At 43.8% G+C, this 20755-nt stretch overlaps 1 protein-coding gene across 1 annotated transcript in view; it reads left to right on the plus strand.

Annotated features, from left to right (window-relative positions):
• The window catches only part of LOC135555723 (zinc finger protein 385C-like), a 231628-nt gene extending 213082 nt beyond the window's left edge, over positions 1 to 18546 (plus strand). The window contains 7 exon segments of the mRNA XM_064988411.1: positions 1105 to 1336; positions 7358 to 7738; positions 9621 to 9814; positions 14244 to 14342; positions 15000 to 15089; positions 15525 to 15696; positions 15699 to 18546. Coding sequence (XP_064844483.1) covers positions 1105 to 1336; positions 7358 to 7738; positions 9621 to 9814; positions 14244 to 14342; positions 15000 to 15089; positions 15525 to 15696; positions 15699 to 15751 — 1221 coding nt within the window. The 3' untranslated portion in view covers positions 15752 to 18546.
• The last annotated feature ends 2209 nt before the right edge of the window (positions 18547 to 20755 follow it).

The raw sequence follows: 20755 nt of genomic DNA on the forward strand, positions 1-20755 counted from the left end.
GTGTTTGTGGGGGTATGTAATGCCTTGTTAATAATGAAACAATAATGTATCCTTCTTTGTAGTCATCCATCACTCCAACGAGGCTGAGGTGGTATTAATACAGGTCTCAGCTCAAAGCCTGTTTAAAATTTAATGAGAGATGTCTTTATCGATTCATCTGCTATTGCTATTTGCTCTGATAGCGGGGGATTTTCTCATGGATTGAGCTGGGTCATGAGAATTATTGTGAAGGTAAAATGTGCTGCGGAGTGTGTATGCCCATTTTGGAGAATGTATGTGTGTGTTTTGAATGTGTCTGAGAATGTGACAGAATGTGTGTGTTCTCTGCTGGGTGTGTGTGCAGCTCATTTGTGTATGCAAGTGTGTACAGTATGCTTGGTATGTAGTGTGTTGTGTTTGTGTGGTGTGTGCATGCATGTGTGCGGTCTGCAGGGTCTGTCTCAGCGTGCCTATTTAGTATTCTGATTTAGAGATAGAATCCTGTCTCTTTTTGCACATTCCACATGCAATTATACCTCTGCCCTCCCACTGTGCTAGTGCTCTTATCAGGTAGGAACAGACTCTCTCCTTCACACAGGCAGCAGTGTGTGTGTATGTGTGTTTGTGCATGTGTCAGACCTGGGTTCGAATACATATTTGAATATTTGTTATTTAAATAATTATTTTCTGTGTATTTGAATATTTTCAAATAATGTGGCCCGAATCAACTACTTCCATTTAAAAGTATTTTCAAATAATGTTCGAAATAACTTATTACAAATTCCTGGGTTAAATGCATGGGAGTGCATTTGAGTCAGTGTATTGGAGTATTTTCAAATACTTTCCATGATATTTCCAAATACATTCCAATATTCAACTACTTGTCTTTTTAAATAAAAGATATCTAAATATTCACTTCCAAGTGTCTTTGAAAGTAATTGAAATGTCCTAAATAGTATTTGAACCCAGGTCTTGTGTGTGTAAAGATGAAAATGTCATCTCTACTTTTGCAGAGGTACTGTATATTTGAGTGTTTTCAATGTGCATGTCTTAACAGCAGTTTATGGATAAGTACTACTGCTAACCTTCCTGTGGTGTTTCTGCTCTCTGTGGGGTCCCTTCCAGAACCAGGCAGAGGCGCACTATAAGGGGCATAAACATGCCCGGAAGCTGAAAGCCATGGAGACCCAGAGGAACCGTCAGCGTCGACTTGGGGAAGCTATGACCACAGGCAAGGAGAGAAACCGGGAACGAGACCGAGAACGGGACAGGGAGAGGGCTAAGACTGCTGCAACTGTTACACTTCCCACTGAGACCCTCCCCGCACTTATGGACACAGGCCCGATGGAGGCAACGAGTAAGTTAACTGAGAGGGAGAAAAGGGAAAAACAGAAACCTCTCTATATTCACTCTGTGTAGTTGATCGTTCTTTCAAATTTTCTCTCCTTTTTCTGTTGATTTTTTTCTGCTTTTCCCCTTTGCTCACTTATCTTCCCTCATCCCTCTCTTTCCCCCTTTAGTCTTCTCCATCCTACCTCTTATCCCTCTCTTTCCCCCTTTAGTCTTCTCCATCCTACCTCTTATCCCTCTCTTTCCCCCTTTAGTCTTCCCTCTCTTTCCCCCTTTAGTCTTCTCCATCCTACCTCTTATCCCTCTCTTTCCCCCTTTAGTCTTCTCCATCCTACCTCTTATCCCTCTCTTTCCCCCTTTAGTCTTCTCCATCCTACCTCTTATCCCTCTCTTTCCCCCTTTAGTCTTCTCCATCCTACCTCTCATCCCTCTCTTTCCCCCTTTAGTCTTCTCCATCCTACCTCTTATCCATCTACTTTCTTTCCATCACTTTCCACCCCTAATCCCTCTTTCTTCCTTTCATCTGTCTCCTCTCCTCCCATTTCTCTCCGGTCCTCCCATCTTCCTCCTCTATCCCTCTCCCTTCATCTCATCCCTTTCCCTCCATCACTCTCTCATCTCTTCCGGTACTTTGTCATTATTATTTCTTGACGCTATCCTGTCCCCCTCCCCCTCTCTCTCTCTCTCTCTCCCCTGTGTTATTTAATGTCTGCTGTTTAAAGTCTAACAACAGGAGGGCCTGTCCCACACATACCCATGTTCCTGATCATGGTGTATGAGAGGATAGGACGGCGGTGCCTCAAAACAACCAATCGTAACCCCCAGTGGTCCAGTGGTCCCTCCCAGCTGGGCCTTATATCCAATCTGTCCCCCGTGGTGGTGGATGGTGGCTCTGAGCCTGGGGGATTGTTTGCTTACCCCCAACTTTCTCAATTTACTTTCCCTGCACCCTTCCACTCTGTTTGCCATGCTTGTAGAGAAAGGCCTGGTCCCTGTACAGGAGTTCTTAAAGAGTTCTGTGAAGTCAAGGAATGATCTGACTGCAGCACACTTGTATGTGTCCCAAATGGCACCCTATTCTCTATGTAGTGCACTCTTTTTGACCGGTCAAAAGTAGCACACCACAGAGGGAATAGGGTGCTATTTGGGACGCAGGCGTACTGTTTGTGACACGAGAGAAATCCCCCACATTGGACCTGACTAGACTATGGATGTATCTCCTGAGTCTGGGACCAATACAATGAAATGTAGCGGGAGTCTTTTGATGAAGCCAGTGGAGAGCATCCATTACATTACATGATTGATCTCATTTAGGATCAGGAGCCCTGTTTATCCATCTGCAGCGATGGGACTCGAGGATCTGTCTGCCAGACTAGTTTCCTCCTCTATCCTGTATATCCCTCCTTCATCTCTCCCTCCCTCCATCTATCCCTCCATCACTCTGGCCTGAAAAATATCACTGCAAGACCTGATTTTCAAACTAATTTCTTTCTGATGCTAGAGGGAATATTAGTGAGAAGAGATAGGAAGGTATCAGGGTGAAGGTAGGTGTGGGTTGGGAGAGAGTCTACACTTTCCTTTCCCCCAGCACTCACTGACTGACTCACTCTCTCTCTCCGAGAGGAGAAACTGGACAAAGGACTGGGAGCAAGATAACGCTCTCTCTCATCAAATCTAATTTTAATATTCTGTCGTCGTAGAGCAAGGTCTGAAAGGGGGGATGCAGCGGCTGGGAGGAAAAAAGTAGAAAATGAGAGATAAGATTAAATGAAAAGTAGAGTGAGAGATGGGGTAGAGGAGAGGGGGAGCAAGAGAGGCGGTGGAAAGAGAAAGTAGATAAGCTGTGCCTATTTTTTATGTTGTAAATCATTTTACAGTTCTGAGGCAATTTTGCAAGGAGGTACGCTCTTTAATAAGCCACATTGTGTGATTGGCCCGATGTGAAATTGAAATGCAGCAGAGCGAGCCAGCGGCGGCGAGTGCAACAATGCCAAACTGTAATTGGAGAACACTCAAAATGAACACAAAAATGATCTCTGTCTGTCATCAAACTCAGCATGGCAGGTGCCAATCGGACCATAATGCTCATGTTGTCGCCCATTGGGAACCAATCAAGGGCTAGATTCCATCATATCCACACTAGCCGACTATTACAGACATTGCCATTGGATGCACTGAGTCGCATTAGCAGCTGTGTTACAAGTTAGAACATTGGCATGTGTCATGTAACCTACACCTCGATTAGGCTGATATAAATGATTATTATTATTTTATTGAATGATTTTCCAGTTGAGAAGAGAGCGCGAGAGAGAGCGAGAGAGAGAGAGATCGGCATACTGGTGCCTAGAGACACTGGGCCGGCCGGCATCGTCAATGACAACCATCAATCACCTCAGCGTTTGATTGACTCTTTTGTTGAAGCTGTCTCCAAGGGGAACAGAACTCAGACGCCTCTGTAATGATGAAATATAGTGTGGATTTCCCTTGAGGAAGTTGTCCATTTTCTTTAAGAGTGTCACGGACTAGTGATTCTAGGCAAGCTGGGATGTGTGTGTGTGTGTGTGTGCGTGTGCGTGTTCGCGTGCGTACACACTGCTGGTTTAATGAACATGGTTGTGAGGGCTCACCACTACTCCGCTAGTGTGTGAGCTTGTTTAACAGTCTTCTAATCAGAATATTAATATAGCTACGAGCTCTATGACAACAGTCAGCTCTGTCATGTAGTCAATACTCTCTGACTCTACAGTTTACAGATACAGTATTCAGATACTGCACGGTTTACAGTCTGAGCCCTACACACTGATTTAATTGGACTGTTCTGCCTTTCCATGGTCAAATAAACGAATGACTCGCAACAAGACATCGATCTGAACATCGATTCTTTGCAGGAGAGGGATTTGTAGCCCTCCACTCCTCAGACAGTGTGGGGCTCTTCCCTGCCAATACACTGGCCTTAGAGCTGGCAGCCAGCGTTGGGGTGACAGTCACTTCAGTCAGGGAACATTTGGAATGAGTGAGGAGGACACTGACTGACAGAAGGTGTTGCCCAAAGGCAATCCTTCTGCTTACCCAAAGATGTATCTGTGTCGTGCTACTCTGCAACATCACTGCCATGGTCGTTTTTCTTTTTAAGACATTTGAGGTCTAAGATGTAAGGATACTATTTTATTTTGAGTTGTTGGACAATTCAAAGTCATGCTGCATCATGTTTTATATCTATCTGTATAATGTGCACCAATGTGGGAAAAACTTACCAGAAGTTCCGACAGAGTTAGTCCTTATACAGTATTTATAGAGCCCCTCAGTGGAGGTGTTGTAATACCCATAAAACCTAGTGGTCAAACAAGGAAATGGTTCCAATCATTTTTCCACCATTCATTTTCCCATAGGGAATTTTAGAAACACTTCAAATAAGCGCTGTGTTTTGTGTAGGTTTACCCTGACGTGACGTTTTGATAACCATGTAAATCTCTCACGGACAAGGGGACATAACGCCTTGTATTCAGGACATAAAGTTCATTTCTTTGCCACTTTGCAGTTTTACTTTCGTGCCTTATTGCATACAGGATGCATGTTTTGGAATATTTTTATTCTATACAGGCTTCCTTCTTTTCACTCTGTCATTTAGTATTGTGGAGTAACTACAATTTTGTTGATCCCTCCTCAGTTTTCTCCGATCACAGCCATTAAACTCTGTAACTGTTTTAATGTCACCATTGGATTCCTGGTGAAATCTCTGAGCGGTTTCCTTCATCTCCGGCAACTTAGTTAGGAAGGACGCCTGCATATTTGTAGTAACTGAAATGGGACCTTACAGAGATGAGGTAGTCATAAAAAAATCATGTTAAAGACTATTATTGCACACAGAGTGAATCCATGCAACTTATTATGCGACTTGTTAAGCACATTTTTACTCCATAGCTTATTTAGGCTTGTGTGGAAGTACCACCAGAGGGCAGGCTGGACTCACGGATAGTAGCCCAACGAGGCATGAGAGTCAAGGGGACCTGAGGCCATTAAGCACAGCTGATGGTACTAATGATGACATATTATCAATTCCCTACAAGAGAGAGGAGGGAACCAGCAAGAAGGAGAATAAACCTATCTCTGGAAGATGGATACCAAGAGAGAGAAGCTAACCATGAAGAACCACTAAGACGGTGACAAACCCGTGACTTTTGTTGTAGTTTAATGATAATCGTATTGTGTTCCTGTTTCATCAGGAGAAGATCTATGTTTTTCCTTGGGAGATTTTCATTATGTTGCAGTGTTTGTATTGACCAAAATGACTTGGTCCGCTCACACTTGCCATAACAAAGCGGTTGAATACTTATTGACTCAAGACATTTGAACTTTTCATTTTTAATGAATTTGTAAACATATTGCAAAAAATTATTCAACTTCGAGACGATGGGGTATTGTGACACAGAATCTCAATTTAATCCATTTTAAATTCAGCCTGTAACACAACAAAATGTGGAAAAAGTCAAGGGTGTGAATACTTTCTGAAGGCACTTTAAGTGAACACCGATACGATACCTTAAACATTCTTGCTCAGAATAAAACCCTTCATGAGTTTAAGGCGTCTGAAGAGGGACTAATTCCCACAATCCTCTGTCCTCCTCTCTGGGCCTCCTGCTAAATCCATTGATCGCTATCCATCCCCTCCAGAGTCTTCTCAGGTGGCCCGATCTTTGTCTTTCACATAAGCCCAGGATCATACCAATCCCCTGCTGGAGGGGGGACCTGAATCTCCCAGGGTTCAGTCTCGCATTACATTACAGAGAGGAAGGATTATCTAATCTCAGCCTTCTAGGGTTCCTTCTCCTCCGGAAGGAGAACGATAAGGAAGAGTCCTTATCTCCATGATGAATTTACTCTGGGACTTAGAAGAGAAAATCAATGGGGCCAGTAGGATTGTGGAGGGTGTTTGAGAGGGTGCTTCAGTTCGGCTGGCGCCTATCCGAACTCGGCTAGCCCAACCGACCGAGTGTGCTCGCAAACTCCCTTAGAAGGACTTCACTTTAAAAACGAGAAATAACGGCAATTGTACTGTTTTTCCATTTTGAGATGACATAGCCAGTATGCACTTCCTCAAAATAGTCAGAATCAAATCTGTCATTCATTTTTACATTCTCCTGAAGACATCTTAGTCACGCAATTTTAAATCTAACAGATGTTTGGTGCAGTATTTTTCAATGGAAAATTTGGATGAAAACGAGTCGTCTCTTGTTGAATGACAAAGACTTTATTAAAGGATCCCTACTGTTGAACAATCACAGATGAAGGGGCGTAGATTCCGGCTCCGAACTTTGGCTTGCCTCCAGAAAAAATCTTCTGTGCCTGAACAGCCAAAAAAACCCTCACCGAAGTCCAAAACATCACAAAGGTGTGTGTGTGTGAATGCGTAATGGAGCTCCAGTGACTTATGGGCTGGGCCTGGCAGTCAATGCATTTGTTTAAATTGACTGAGCCCTAGGACCTTAAGTTGATATATGGAGAGAGTGAGGGGGAGAGAGAGAGAGAATATCTACCCTGTGTTAGTCTAGTCTGTCCCTCGGGGGTTAATAACAAAGACTGATAGTATAGCTGAAATGCCACAAAGCTAACACATGAAATGCATTGGAAAATGTTCATTTTGTCTTCAAACTCTTCATGATCATTTATCATTTATAAATAAATGACTGAACAGAAATGAGCAAATTCTCCAAGTTAGCCTCAAATGAGAACAACCATCATTTGACGTCACTTTTCACTCACAAATGTTCTGCTGCTTTTACAATCTGTTTCCATAATCTATAAACCTGTTCTGTAATTTGAAGGCAGTACTTTGGAATGAGCATTTACCAATGCATTTCATCTGTTAGCATTCCAGATATACTATCAGAGGTACAGAGGTACAGACTAGATTAACACAGCAACTGTAGACCTCGGTGGCTTTCTTCAGGCATTAAGCTCTTCGCTCTTCCGTAACCACCAGTGTAATGTTCAGTGACTGACCACAGCCTCCTCTCCTTCCCCTCCCCAGATTTGCTGCCTGCTGACCTGGAGCGAGTGGTGAATTGTGAGGCTATGAAGCTGGGCAAAAGCCCCAGCAGCAGCAGCTCTGTGATGCTGACCCCTGTATCTGAGGTGTCCTCCATGGAGCTGGCCACCCTGTCCCCCGGGCCCCAGGGAGAGGTGTCCCCCTCCTCACAGGCCTCAGAGAGCGGAGCCTCAGACACCAGTGGCCCCGAGCAAGGCCCAGAGGCCCCTGGAACAGCCCTGGAGTCAGGTAGCCAGCCGGACACTTCCAGTACAGAGGGGGGTGAGGATGACAAGGACCCCAAGAGGATCAAGCCACACCTCCACTGTCCCGTGTGCAAGGTCACGGTCAACTCTACATCCCAGCTGGAGGCACACAACAGTGGTACAAATACGACAGTCTCTGGCGTAGCACACCCCGCAGCCCCCTCAGATAGCATAAGATCACATCATAAGCCATGATTTATTTATTTTTATTACAGGCTATTAGCTTTAAAACTGAGAAAAAATAAATCTACAGAAAATGTGTAGAATAGCATGAAATTAGCTTTAAAATTGCAATTTTCTCTCTGCCCCAATGACATATATATACACTTGAAGTCGGATGTTTACATACACCTCAGCCAAATACATTTAAACTCGGTTTTTCACAATTCCTGACATTTAATCGTAAAAATTCCCTGTCTTAGGTCAGTTAGGCACTTTATTTTAAGAATAAGAAATGTCAGAATAATAGTAGAGAGAATGATTTATTTCAGCTTTTATTTCTTTCATCACATTCCCAGTGGGTCAGAGGTTTACATACACTCAAATAGTGTTTGGTAGCATTGCCTTTAAATGGTTTAACTTGGGCAAATGTTTCAGGTAGCTTTACACAAGCTTCCCACAATAAGTTGGGTGAATTTTGGCCAATTCCTCCCGACAGAGCTGGTGTAACTGAGTCAGGTTTGTAGGCCTCCTTGCTCGCACACACTTTTTCAGTTCAAATTTCCTATGGGATTGAGGTCAGGACTTTGTGATGGCCACTCCAATACCTTGACTTTGTTGTCCTTAAGCCATTTTGCCACAACTTTGGAAGTATGCTTGGGGTCATTCTCCATTTGGAAGACCCATTTGCGACCAAGCTTTAACCTTCTGACTGATGTCTTGAGATGTTGCTTCAATATATCCACATAATTTCCCTCCTCATGATCCTATCTATTTTGTGAAGTGCACCAGTCCCTCCTGCAGCAAAGCACCCACTCAACATGATGCTGCCACCCCCGTGCTTCACGGTTGGGATGTGTTCTTCGGCTTGCAAGCCTCCCCACTTTTCCTCCAAACATAACGATGGTCATTATGGCCAAAACATTCTATTTTTGTTTCATCAGACCAGAGGATATTTCTCCAAAAAGTACGATCTTTGTCCCCATGTGCAGTTGTAAACCGTAGTCTGGCTTTTTGTAATGGTGGATTTGGAGCAGTGGCTTCTTCCTTGCTGAGCGGCCTTTCAGGTTATGTTGATATAGGACTCGTTTTACTGTGGATATAGATACTTTTGCACTTGTTTCTTCCAGCATCTTCACAAGATCCTTTGCTGTTGTTCTGGGATTGATTTTCACTTTTTTGCTCCAAAGTACATTAATCTCCAGGAGACAGAACACGTCTCCTTCTTGAGCACTATGACGGTTGCGTGGTCCCATGGTGTTTATATTTGCGTACTATTGTTTGTACAGACGAACGTGGTACCTTCAGGCGTAGGATGAACCAGACTTGTGGAGTCTACAATTGTTTTTCTGAGGTCTTGGCTGATTTCTTTAGATTTTTTCCATTATGTGAAGCAAAGAGCCATTGAGTTTGAAGGTAGGCTTTGAAATACATCCACAGGTACACCTCAAATTCACTCAAATTATGACAATTAGCCGATCAGAAGCTTCTAAAGCCATGACATAATTTTCTGGAATTTTCCAAGCTGTTTAAAGGCACAGTCAACGTAGTGTATGTAAACTAATGACCCACTGGAATTGTGATGCAGTGAATTATAAGTTAAATAATCTGTCTGTAAACAATTGTTGGAAAAATTACTTGTGTCGTGCACAAAGTAGATATCCTAACCGACTTGCCAAAACTATTGTTTGTTAACAAGAAATGGGTGGAGTGGTTGAAAAACGAGTTTTAATGATTCCAACCTAAGTGTATGTAAATTTCCAACTTCAACTGTGTATATATATACTGTACCTGCTCCAGAGTGTATCTGACATTCGCTTCCTCCAAATCCACTCCTCCAGGTACGAAGCACAAACAAATGCTGGAGGGCCAGAGCGTCCAGCCGCGGCGCCGGGGGAAGATGGCGGGGGCTGGGGGGCGCTCGGCCTGCAAGAGCAAGCGCCTGGGCACAAAGGGCAGCGTGGGGGTGCCCAGCAAGAACTTCCACTGCGAGGTGTGTGAGATCTACGTCAACTCGGAGACCCAGCTCAGCCAGGTGAGGAGGCTCGGGGTCGAGGGGAGGGTGGCAGGGGAGGACTGGGGGTTTCACAGGGTGAGCAGGGTTCAGCAGTGGGGAGAGAAGTGAAACAGCTGAGGTATAATTTTGTATGTTGACTTCCTGAGTGGATCTGAGGTGATTGGACTGGACAAGATCTGGTTTCATGTTCTCTCACAGTGAGACTAGTGTGCAACTCGTCTATGTAGAGATCTGACACACTGGGTCTCTTTCCTCCTCCACTAAATGTGTCCTGACAGTGTTCTGAATTGATGGAGCTCAAAATGGCTGGAAAGAGTGGAAAATATTGTGAACGTAGCCATGGGGTATGGGAGATAGACAGGGAGAGATATGACCCTCTGGGCTACTCAGTACTCCTGGCTCTATTTGCGTGACATGAATGGTGAGAAGAGGAAAGAGTGTTTGTAGGTAATTTTGCACACCCTGAGAAGTGCTTGATAGAGAGTGCTAACCAAATAAGACTCTCATTCAAATGCCCCTTGTCCTGCAGTGTTTTTGGCTTTGTGTGGGGTTATCAGTTATTCATCCTTTATTTAAGGTCACATTGAGATTGAAATCTCTTTTTCAAGTGTATCCTGTCACATGACAAATACATTTTGATTTGACACACACAGACGGACAGATGATGTCACTACAGTAGATGTTGAAAGGACAGACTATAGAACTACCTCTTCAAACAAAATGAACACTTGATTTCTTGATTGGACTAATTATTTTCATGGACTTTTTCCACATTTTGTTACATTACAGCCTTCTTTTAAAATTGATTAAATAGTTTTTTAGCAAAAATATAAAATAAAAAAAACTGACATATTACATTTACATACAGTTGATGTCGGAAGTGTACATACACTTAGGTTGGAGTCATTAAAACTTGTTTTTCAACCACTCCACAAATGTATTGTTAAGAAACTATTTTTGGCAAGTCGGTTAGGACATCTACTTTGTGCATGACACAAGTTCCTTTTTCCAACAATTGTTTACAGACAGATTATTTCACTTATAATTCACTCTATCACAATTCCAGTGGGTCATTAGTTTACATACACTAAGTTGACTGTGCCTTTAAACAGCTTGGAAAAATTCAGAAAATGATGTCATGGCTTTAGAAGCTTTTCATAGGCTAATTGACATCGTTTGAGTCAATTGGAGGTGTACATGTGGATGTGTTTCAAGGCCTACCTTCAAACTCAGTGCCTCTTTGCTTGACATCATGAGAAAGTTTTTTTTAAATTCAGCCAAGACCTCAGAAAAAAAATTGTAGACCTCCACAAGTCTGGTTCATCCTTGGGAGCAATTTCCAAATGCCTGAAGGTACCACGTTCATCTGTACAAACAATAGTACACAAGTATAAACACCATGGGACCACGCAGCCGTCATACCTCTCAGGAAGGAGACGCGTTCTGGCTCCTAGAGATGAACGTACGTTGGTGTGAAAGGTGCAAATCAATCCCAGAACACCTTGTGAAGATGCTGGAGGAAACATGTACAAAAGTATCTATATCCACAGTAAAACGAGTCCTGTATCGACACAACCTGAAAGGCTGCTCAGCAAGGAAGAAGCCAGTGCTCCAAAACCGCCATAAAAAAGCCAGACTACGGTTTGAAACTGCACATGGTGACAAAGATTGTACTTTTTGGAGAAATGTCCTCTGATCTGTTGAAACAAAAATAGAACTGTTTGGAGGAAAAAGGGGGAGGCTTGCAAGCCGAAGATCACCATCCCAACCGTGAAGCACGGGGGTGGCAGCATCATGTTGTGGGGGTGCTTTGCTGCAGGAGGGACTGGTGCACTTCACAAAATAGATGGCATCATGAGGAGAAATATTATGTGGATATATTGAAGCAACATCTCAAGACATCAGTCAGGGAGTTAACGCTTGGTCGCAAATGGGTCTTCCAAATGGAGAATGGCATACTTCCAAAGTTGTGGCAAAATGGCTTAAGGACAACAAAGTCAAGGCATTGGAGTGACCATCACAAAGTCCTGACCTCAATCATATAGAACATTTGTGGCAGAATTGAAAAAATGCGAGCAAGGAGGCCTACAAATACTAATTAAGTCACCCAACTCATTGTGGGAAGGTCTTACCCAAACCATTTGACCCAAATTAAACAATTTGAGAATGTGATGAGAAAGAAAGAAATAAAAGCTGAAATTAAATAGTTGATCCTAACTGACCTAAGACATGGATTCTTTGAGGAATTAAGTGTCAGGAATTGTGAAAAATGTATTTAATGTATTTCGCTAAGGTGTATGTAAACTTCCGACTTCAACTGTAAGTTGAATACTTTGTTGAAGCATCTTTAGCGGTGATTACAGTCTTGAGTCTTCTTGGGTATGACGCTACAAGCTTGGAACACCTGTATTTGGGGAGTTTCCCCCATTCTTCTCTGCAGATCCTCTCAAGCTCTGTCAGGTTGGATAGGTAGCGTCGCTGCACAGCTATTTTCAGGTCTCTCCAGAGATGTTCGATCGGATTCAAGTCCGGCCTCTGGCTTGGCCACTCAAGGACATTGAGACTTATTCGAAATCCACTGCTGTGTTTCATCAGACCAGATAATCTTGTTTCTCATGGTCTGAGAGTCCTTTAGGTGCCTTTTGGCAAACTCCAAGCAGGCTGTCATGTGCCTTTTACTGAGGAGTGGCTTCCGTCTGGCAGCTCTACCATAAAGGCCTGATTGGTGGAGTGCTGCAGAGATGGTTGTCCGTGGGTCTGAATACTTATGTAAATAGGGTATTTGTTTTTTATTTTTAATAAATTATCAAACATTTCTAAAAAACAGTTTTTGCTTTGTCGTTATGGGGTATTGTGTGTAGATTGATCAGGGGGAAAAAACTATTTAATCCATTTTAGAATAAGGCTGTAGCATAACAAAATGTGGAAAAGGGGAAGGGGTCTGAATACTTTCCGAATGCACTGTGCCTATGGCGTCACTACCTCATCCCTCCCACTTTTAAAGGTAGCACAGGACCCATGATGTAATAACAAACTTATTAAATGCTCTTTACACATGTTACAGTAGAAGGTTTACTATTCCTGAGGTGATGCTAGCAGTGGAAATGTGTGTTTGAATTCACCTGGCACAGTGGCAGCGACTGCATCTTTATTACAATAAAGCCATTCTGGAAAAAGCATTCCCACACTAAGCAGATGTATATCAGATGGTATGGTGATTCACTCAGAACTCTCTATTTGAGCCTGTAAGAGCTGTTAGCCGTATGTTAATTGACGTGTTTATGGTGTTGTAATCTAGGCACATGGTTTTATTGATCTTCTTTTCTAGGCTGATTTCGGGTAATTGCTTCCCTGGTGATGTTTATTCAATCGTATATGTAATCGTATGATGGGATGGTTCTGGAAAATTTTGCAGCTCTCTCAGACGAACTGGTCATGGAAAAGATACAGTATATATATGGGCATGTGTAGCAACCTTGCCTACAACAAGCCTTAGTAGTGTATTCCAATGGCACTGTTAAAACCTCCTCTGATGAACTAGGATTAGCCAGTTGATAGTAGAACAGAGGAGAGAGAAATAGACGTGCATACTGTAGATAGAGGGAAGTTGTAGTAGGTTTTCTTTGTGGTTTTGTGTCCTCTAAATATTTTTTTCAGATAGTGTACAATACGGTTGACTGAGTGTACGAAACCTTAAGAACACCTGCTCTTTCCATGACAGACTGAGCAGGTGAAAGCTATGATCCCTTGTTGATGTCAATTGTTAAATCCACTTCAATCGGTGTAGATGAAGTGGAGGAGACAGGTTAAAGAAAGATTTTTAAGCCTTGAGCCAATTGAGACATGGATTGTGCATGCGTGCCATACAGAAGGTGAATGGGCAAGACAAAATATTAAGGTGCCGGGCCTCCCGGGTGGCGCAGTGGTCTAAGGCACTGCATCGCAGGTCTAGCTGTGCCACCAGAGACTCTGGGTTCAAGACCAGGCTCTGGGTGTACGGTGTTTCCTCCGACGCATTGGTGTGGCTGGCTTCCGGGTTGGATGCGTGCTGTGTTAAGAAGCAGTGTGGCTGGGTTGGGTTGTGTTTTGGAGGCACATGGCTCTCGACCTTCACCTCTCCTGAACTCATACAGGAGTGTGTCAAGAACCTCAACACTGCTGGGTTTTTCACGCCCAACAGTTTCCTGTGTGTATCTATCCACCACCCAAAGGACATCCACATTGACACAACTGTGGGAAGCATTGGAGTCAACATAGGCCAACATCCCTGTGGAACGCTTTCGACACCTTGTGAAGTCCATGCCCTGACAAATTTAGTCTGTTCTGAGGGCAAAAGCAACTTAATATTTTTTTTGTACACTCAGTGTAGATCAGGCATGGTCCACTAGATAAATCCAACATTAATAACTAGATTAGCAGACTAATGTTTCTCCTCTGATCTCCTCAGCACATGAACAGCAGGAGACACAAGGACCGTCTGGCAGGAAAGCCCCCCAAACCCAAGTTCAGTCCCCACAACAAGAGCCAGCCTACCTCCAGCTTATCGGTAAGAAACGGCGCACACACACACACACACACACATCCATTACATGTAGACACACACACGCAGTCGCACGCACGGTTTGAGGTTAATTCAAGTTTAAGACCCATACATTTGGAAAATCCTCGAAGAAAATAATGGCCAATCATGTTTGATCTCTGAATAAAATGTATATTTATCTCCTGAATTGACTGAATTTTAATGTAATTGTCTCCAACCCTGACACACACACACACACACACACACACACACACACACACACACACACACCTCATTGCTACTCCCTAGGGGGTTGTCTCTCCTGTGAAGCAGCTTGCCTGCCTGTATGCCTGTGCTGTCAGAGAGGTTAAGGACACTGCTTTGTGATAGTGAATGGGTCCCCTGTACCTGAGACTGGAGGCTGAAATACCCCCCAGCACTATCCCCAGCACTACCCCCAGCACTATCCCCAGCACTACCCCCAGCACTACCCCTACTGACAAAGCATGCAGCCTGAATCAGCACTCTGTATTAATCACTTTTGTGCTCCTGTCATGTGCGCACCTCCCCTTGAACCTCTCCTCGTCCCCATCTCCTCCGCTCCACCCCACCTCCACATCCCTATTTCTCCCTCCTCTGCATCTCCATCTCCTCTACCTCCCCCTCTTCCCATCCTCCCTGCAGACTGTGAGATGGACTGGGTATGCAGGCGGGGCCGTGTCTGCCATGAAGAAAATGTTCAGCCAGTACAACCTCACCTCTCTCTCGACTCAGGTGAGTGGCAGGGCCCAAGGCAGGCAGGGACAGGGGAGAAGTGGGCTGTCAGGGCTACAGCTGGCTTAACCACTGGAACTGGCTAGGTGCAGGGGATTGAACAGCACCAGAAACGATTGCTCTAATGTAAATATTGTAAAGGGTTTGGAGTTTAAGCATGTCTGTGTGTCTGTGGTTCAGTCTTTTGTTCTTTTGTCTTGACTGTGTGAGATTGTTCATAAGTCCCCTAGTTGTGGTGAGGGAACGGATATTAGTATGGAGAAATGTACGAGCATGTTTAGCCAAGGTAACGATGTGTGCTAAAAGAGCAATGTTCCCTGGGAAATGTGTTTGCTGAGCAAATGTGTGCTCTACTTTGAGTAAATGTGTGCGCTTCAAGAAATGACATGCACTCTCTGTCTCTGCTCTCCTCTGCTCTCTCCTATTCTCCTTCAGACCAAACTGGCCTTCCAGAAGCAACTGACCAGGAGCCTGACCACTGGCTTCCTGCCCAGCCCCCTCACCCAGCCCACCTTGTGCACCATGGCAACCAATCCTCTGGCTCTGCGCCACCCGGTGGGCACCACCTTCTTTCAGACGCCCTTCCTGAGCCCCACCCTGTTCCGGCCCGCCCGGGGCCCCTGAGGGCCACGCACCCCTCCATAATCTTCTCCCCTTATTAATGACACAGTACAGCCCCCCATCCCTCTGTCCCCCTCTACCAACCCCCTTGCCATGCCTCCATTACTGTGACCCACATGACGAGGGCCACGCCACGCACAAACTATGCAGACCACAGAAACCAGGATGGAGAGAACAGAGAGAACGAGGCTAACAACTGCTCATGTCATGGAGGACACACCCCCAATGCCAAGGCCCTGCCTCCTCTCCACCACACCCTATCTGTCTGCTCCTTCTTCTGTGGTTGGTGGCCTGAGGAACAGGACACACCTCCAGGGACAGACTGGTTCAGCCAGGAGGCCTCTCTCTTACACAGCCATTTCATGGGTCGATTTGGTTTGGATTCTTAATATTATTGTGTAATTTATTAGAGAACAAAAATAGATGTATCTGTTTAGTGTGGTTGCCACAAATAAGGTCCCTTTACGTCATGCTACTCCTCAGAACATTGTTTCTATTATTGGTTGGCTTGCTTTTTGTTGTTATGGGTCGATATAGGGGATGCTAGCAGGTGAGCCCAATGCTCTCTGAGCTTGTGACTTTCTTCAGCCCTATGTGGCGCTGCAGATCTGCAGTCCTACGGACCCAAGTCTATGAGTGGGATCTGTCAGAACTATATGAACTCATATTTTTCCACCAAGCCCCTATCTCCCAAACCGTTACTGGGCTCTTGTCATTGGAACCCAGAGCTCTCAATTGATGTGTAGAATAGATGATTAAGCCCTTTCTCTCCCTCTCTCTTTCTTTTTCTCTTTCTTTCTCTCCCTCTCTCTCTCTCCCTCCCTCTCTCTCCCTCTCTCTCTCTCCCTCTCTCTCTCTTTTTCTCGTTCTCTCTCTCTCTGAGTCACAGCCCAACATGGCCTTTCATAATTCATTTTTTACCCTGCATCCCCAGAATTAAGCACTCATTAAGGTCCTGAAAAGGTCAGCTTGTCAACTTGATTTTGGCTCAAGTTGCAGATCTGCCTCATTAAATATCTTTGCTCCGTAGCAGTGCTGGTGCATTGGTTCTGACTGTCTCTATTTCTCTCGTTGCGGAACAGGCAGCATAAAATCATTTTTAAAAGCCTAGCTGTCTTATATTATAATCTGCCATGGTTCCCTGTATCCCAGTGATTTTATAGTGCTTGATCCCCCAATTGTACTCCCTGAGCCATAGTCCTTAATTTACTCTTGAGCTATCTCAGCAGGAGCTGATGGATAGCAGTGAATGACAATTTCCCCTTGCTCAAAAAAACCACTAAGGGGTAGAAATTACTTGATGGGTTTACAATCCTCGATTAAAAGTTTCCACTGTGCAGAGAGATGTGTGGGTGATGGGGGGTGTGAGAACACATTTCCCAGATCACCGATTGGATCATCAGGAATGGAGGGAAAGAAACAAAGCACAGTGCCATGGCAACCACATTAAAAGCACCTTAAACAGATTTACTTATGAAAGCAATGGAAATATGTTCTAGTTTTTTGTTGTTGTTCCTGGTGCGATTTTTCATAAACTCACGACAGTTTGATTTAGCATTTTTCAATCACACAAACAATCAACTTATAACGATTCAATTTTATTGTTGTTATTATCCATGCGACTGGTCTGAATCTAAATCTCAGATCTAGTTACATTTTTAAAGCAATACGTTCAATCAATGTGTCTGTGTTTAGAGCGGTTATACAGTAGGAGAATATAGGATGTGGGGAGATGGCTTTATCTGATTCGGAACAGTGTATCTGTACCTCTACAGAGATGCTGTACAGCCTACAGCCTACCGTACTGTATTTGAAAGGCCAATTCCAAGAGTCATTTGAACTGATGGGTTGTTGTGATGTGTTTTTCCTTGATGGTCAATCTCATTCTCATGATGCTTCAGCCCTCTCTCTGTGTTGACATTGCTGGGCTTTCACCTTACAGAGGAGCAGGACACGGCAATTATATGGATTACGCAGAACAGCCAGTGTTATTGATGTCGCAAGTGCAGTAGAACACAATCATATTCCCATAACCCTCTCTCCTAAACAAGTAGACCCACCTTTATTAAACAAACACTCAATAGCCCCACCAGACCGGCCCCAATACTTGGGTCTCCTGATTTATCTCAACACCAACTCTCTTTGCTGGTTTATTACCAAACCCAACACGTACACCCAACCAGTCTACTTTAGCAACAGCAAAATGGGGGAAATCCTATGCAGTTATGTTGTTCCCTTCAGTTCAGTCAGTGCAATAGTATTTCCATGTGTATGACGTAGCAGCGCCACCTGCAGTGAAGACCATGTTATTGCCCTTCTAGATCAAACCCAGCACTGTTTCTCCTCCATCTTTTTAAATCTCTTTGATTCTGTACATGTTTCTGAGGCCTTTGTCTATGGGAATATTAAACCAAGCCATCAGGTCTCTTTGCCATACCAATGTGATTCTCTCCAGTCACAGTAAGTTACTCAGTGAACCAGCCAGCCTATTGATCTCCAGTGTTCTGTCTGTCTGTCTGTCTGTCTATCTATCTATCATTACATGGGAACTCTATGGTATTCAGACATTTTTATTAAATAATTACATCTAGAGAAGGCAAATTATCTATGTAGAAAATATAGAGTAAATATAGACATTTTATCAAAGTTGCTATTGTTATCTTTATCTTGATGAAACGCTATCTTAGCTGAGGGTAGACTGTTGATGTAGGCTACAGCAGACACACGCTGTATATGGAAAGGAGAAATACTTTGCTTGTTTTTTTCTTGTTTTATTTACATGGTTTTACTGTACTTGTTTTTTAACCTACAAAAGAGACAAATGTTGAATCGAAAAGTGGTTGAGTGATTTTTTTTCCCTTCTTGTTCAAAGTTGAACTGAATTATGGAATTTAATTATTAGCGCCACAACACAATAGATGTGGGGGGGGGGGGGGGGGGAATGCCTTTCAGATGTAATTATCCAGTATATCCCAAGAGTGTCAACCACTGGTCAGTTTCTGTCCTTCTCTGGGCTTACAGTTTCAGCTACATTAATACCACACAATCAGAGCCTCTCAAACTTCATCACCGTAGAGATGGGTCTGGCACTGTACTTGTGGATGAAGTGAAATAATAGCCATACAGAACAGGATTGGAGAAGTTTGGATGTAAGATGTTCAGACACGGAATATGACGATCATATAGGAGGACATTGTGGTGTGTCCGTGTCTCTCTTTTTCACTCCTCCATCCCTGTGCACAGCCAAGGGAACCATGGATAGTAGACCAGCCCAGATACAGAGCTCAGTCCTGAGTATAATAAGGGATGTGTCCCATTTATTATAGAAAGAGACACCATGGATAAAACAAAGCACTATGATCACATTCTCTTCAATTGCAGTGTGGTGAAATGTCAATTATCTATCAGTCTACCAGTGATCCATTTATTCCAGTAAAAGAACATGTGCTGTATGTAATGGCAGGCTATGAAACTACAAGGCAGCAATGTTGACTGAGGCTACTGCCTGTGAGGTGGGAGGAGCTGGAGTTTCTCAGAACTGAGTTTCCTGGTATAGGATCTGCATATCACTGATGTCAAAGCACAGCTCTCATTTCCCCCTATTTTAGAAGCTAGTCTTCACAGCAGGCATTCAACACTGCAAAGATAAAAGATAAGCGAATGGAGAAAGGTGTCAGTCCCCATCTGAGTCCTGCCTCCTTAGCCCTGTTTATACCTGGTTCCAACCTGCTTCCTTTGTCCTGATCTTGTTCACATTCTGATTGTGCCCACATTTTAGAGAAGTGTAGACAATTAAAAGATGCATTGTGATCTGATTGTGATCAGGTCTTATACGTGTAAACAGACAAGATCAGGACAAGATCAGGATGAAGGTTGCATGTTAACAGCAGTTATAAACAGGGCTATTGTCACAGAAAGGAGTGGCATGCTGAGGAACAACAGTCTGGGTGATATTCTGGATTATCTGCACAGTATTCACACCCAGGTGGTTTCAGTGGGCAGAACATCATACTCTGGAGCGGCTCCATATAATGGAGAGAGATTAGGTTCTGAACAATATCATGGAACGGTACTGGATTCTGGACCACCACCACAGCTCAGCTCAGCGCTGTTCTTCACAGCTTTTCTCTGCCCTTTGTGTACAGAGCAGGTCCTGTGTCATGTGCTCTTGTTGTCTGAACTGAAGCCAGAGTCCGTCTCCTGCCATAATAGTGCCAATCACCAAAGCCACATCTGTCTGGAGACTCTTCTGGATTGTAATGAACTGTAACAAGCATACCATAATGATGTGAATTTTGTTCAAACAGCTATTCATTTGTTGGCTTCCCATCCATGTCCTTTATTGGAAGGGGAGCCTGTTCTCTTAATGTAGTTGGACAACAATGTTGTTCTCACTACCACTGTAGGTCCTTATGCCAGCTCTCCCCATGTGTAAACGTTAGGTAAGCACAAACACCAAGGTCAAGTGATCATACCCATGTCTGAAGCCAGTGGGGACAGAAGAAACTTGCCAGACCTCTCCCCAAACCCCTACAATGATATATTGATCTCTACCTGAATACTTTGGAGTGACACCCATTTATTTTGCTGTGGTGGTCAGTCTGTCTGGGTCCTCCCTCTCTGTATCAACCCCACAGGGACACTGAGTCAGTTCAGTGTGTACGTCAAGTTATACAGTACATGTCAATACTTATTGTTGACCTTTTAATTAACTAGGAAAGTCAGTTAAAAACAAATTCTTATTTTAATGGCAGACTAGGAACAGTGGGTTAACTGCCTTGTTCAGGGGTAGAATGACATTTTTACCTTGTCAGCTCGGGGATTCAATCTTGCAACCTTTCGGTTACAAGTCCAGTACTCTAACCATTAGGCTACCTGCTGACCCAATATCTGTGGCTGCTTGGCGGGGTTTAGACAGGCAGCCCAAATCTGATATTCTTTTTCACTAACTGGTCTTTTGGCCAATCAGATCAGCTCTGAAAAAGCTCTGATGTAAAAATCTGATGTGAATGACCAAAAGACCAATTAGTGGGAGAAAAAAGAAA

This window comes from Oncorhynchus masou, chromosome 15 (assembly GCF_036934945.1).
Source record: "Oncorhynchus masou masou isolate Uvic2021 chromosome 15, UVic_Omas_1.1, whole genome shotgun sequence".
Classification (NCBI taxonomy): Eukaryota; Metazoa; Chordata; class Actinopteri; order Salmoniformes; family Salmonidae; genus Oncorhynchus; species Oncorhynchus masou.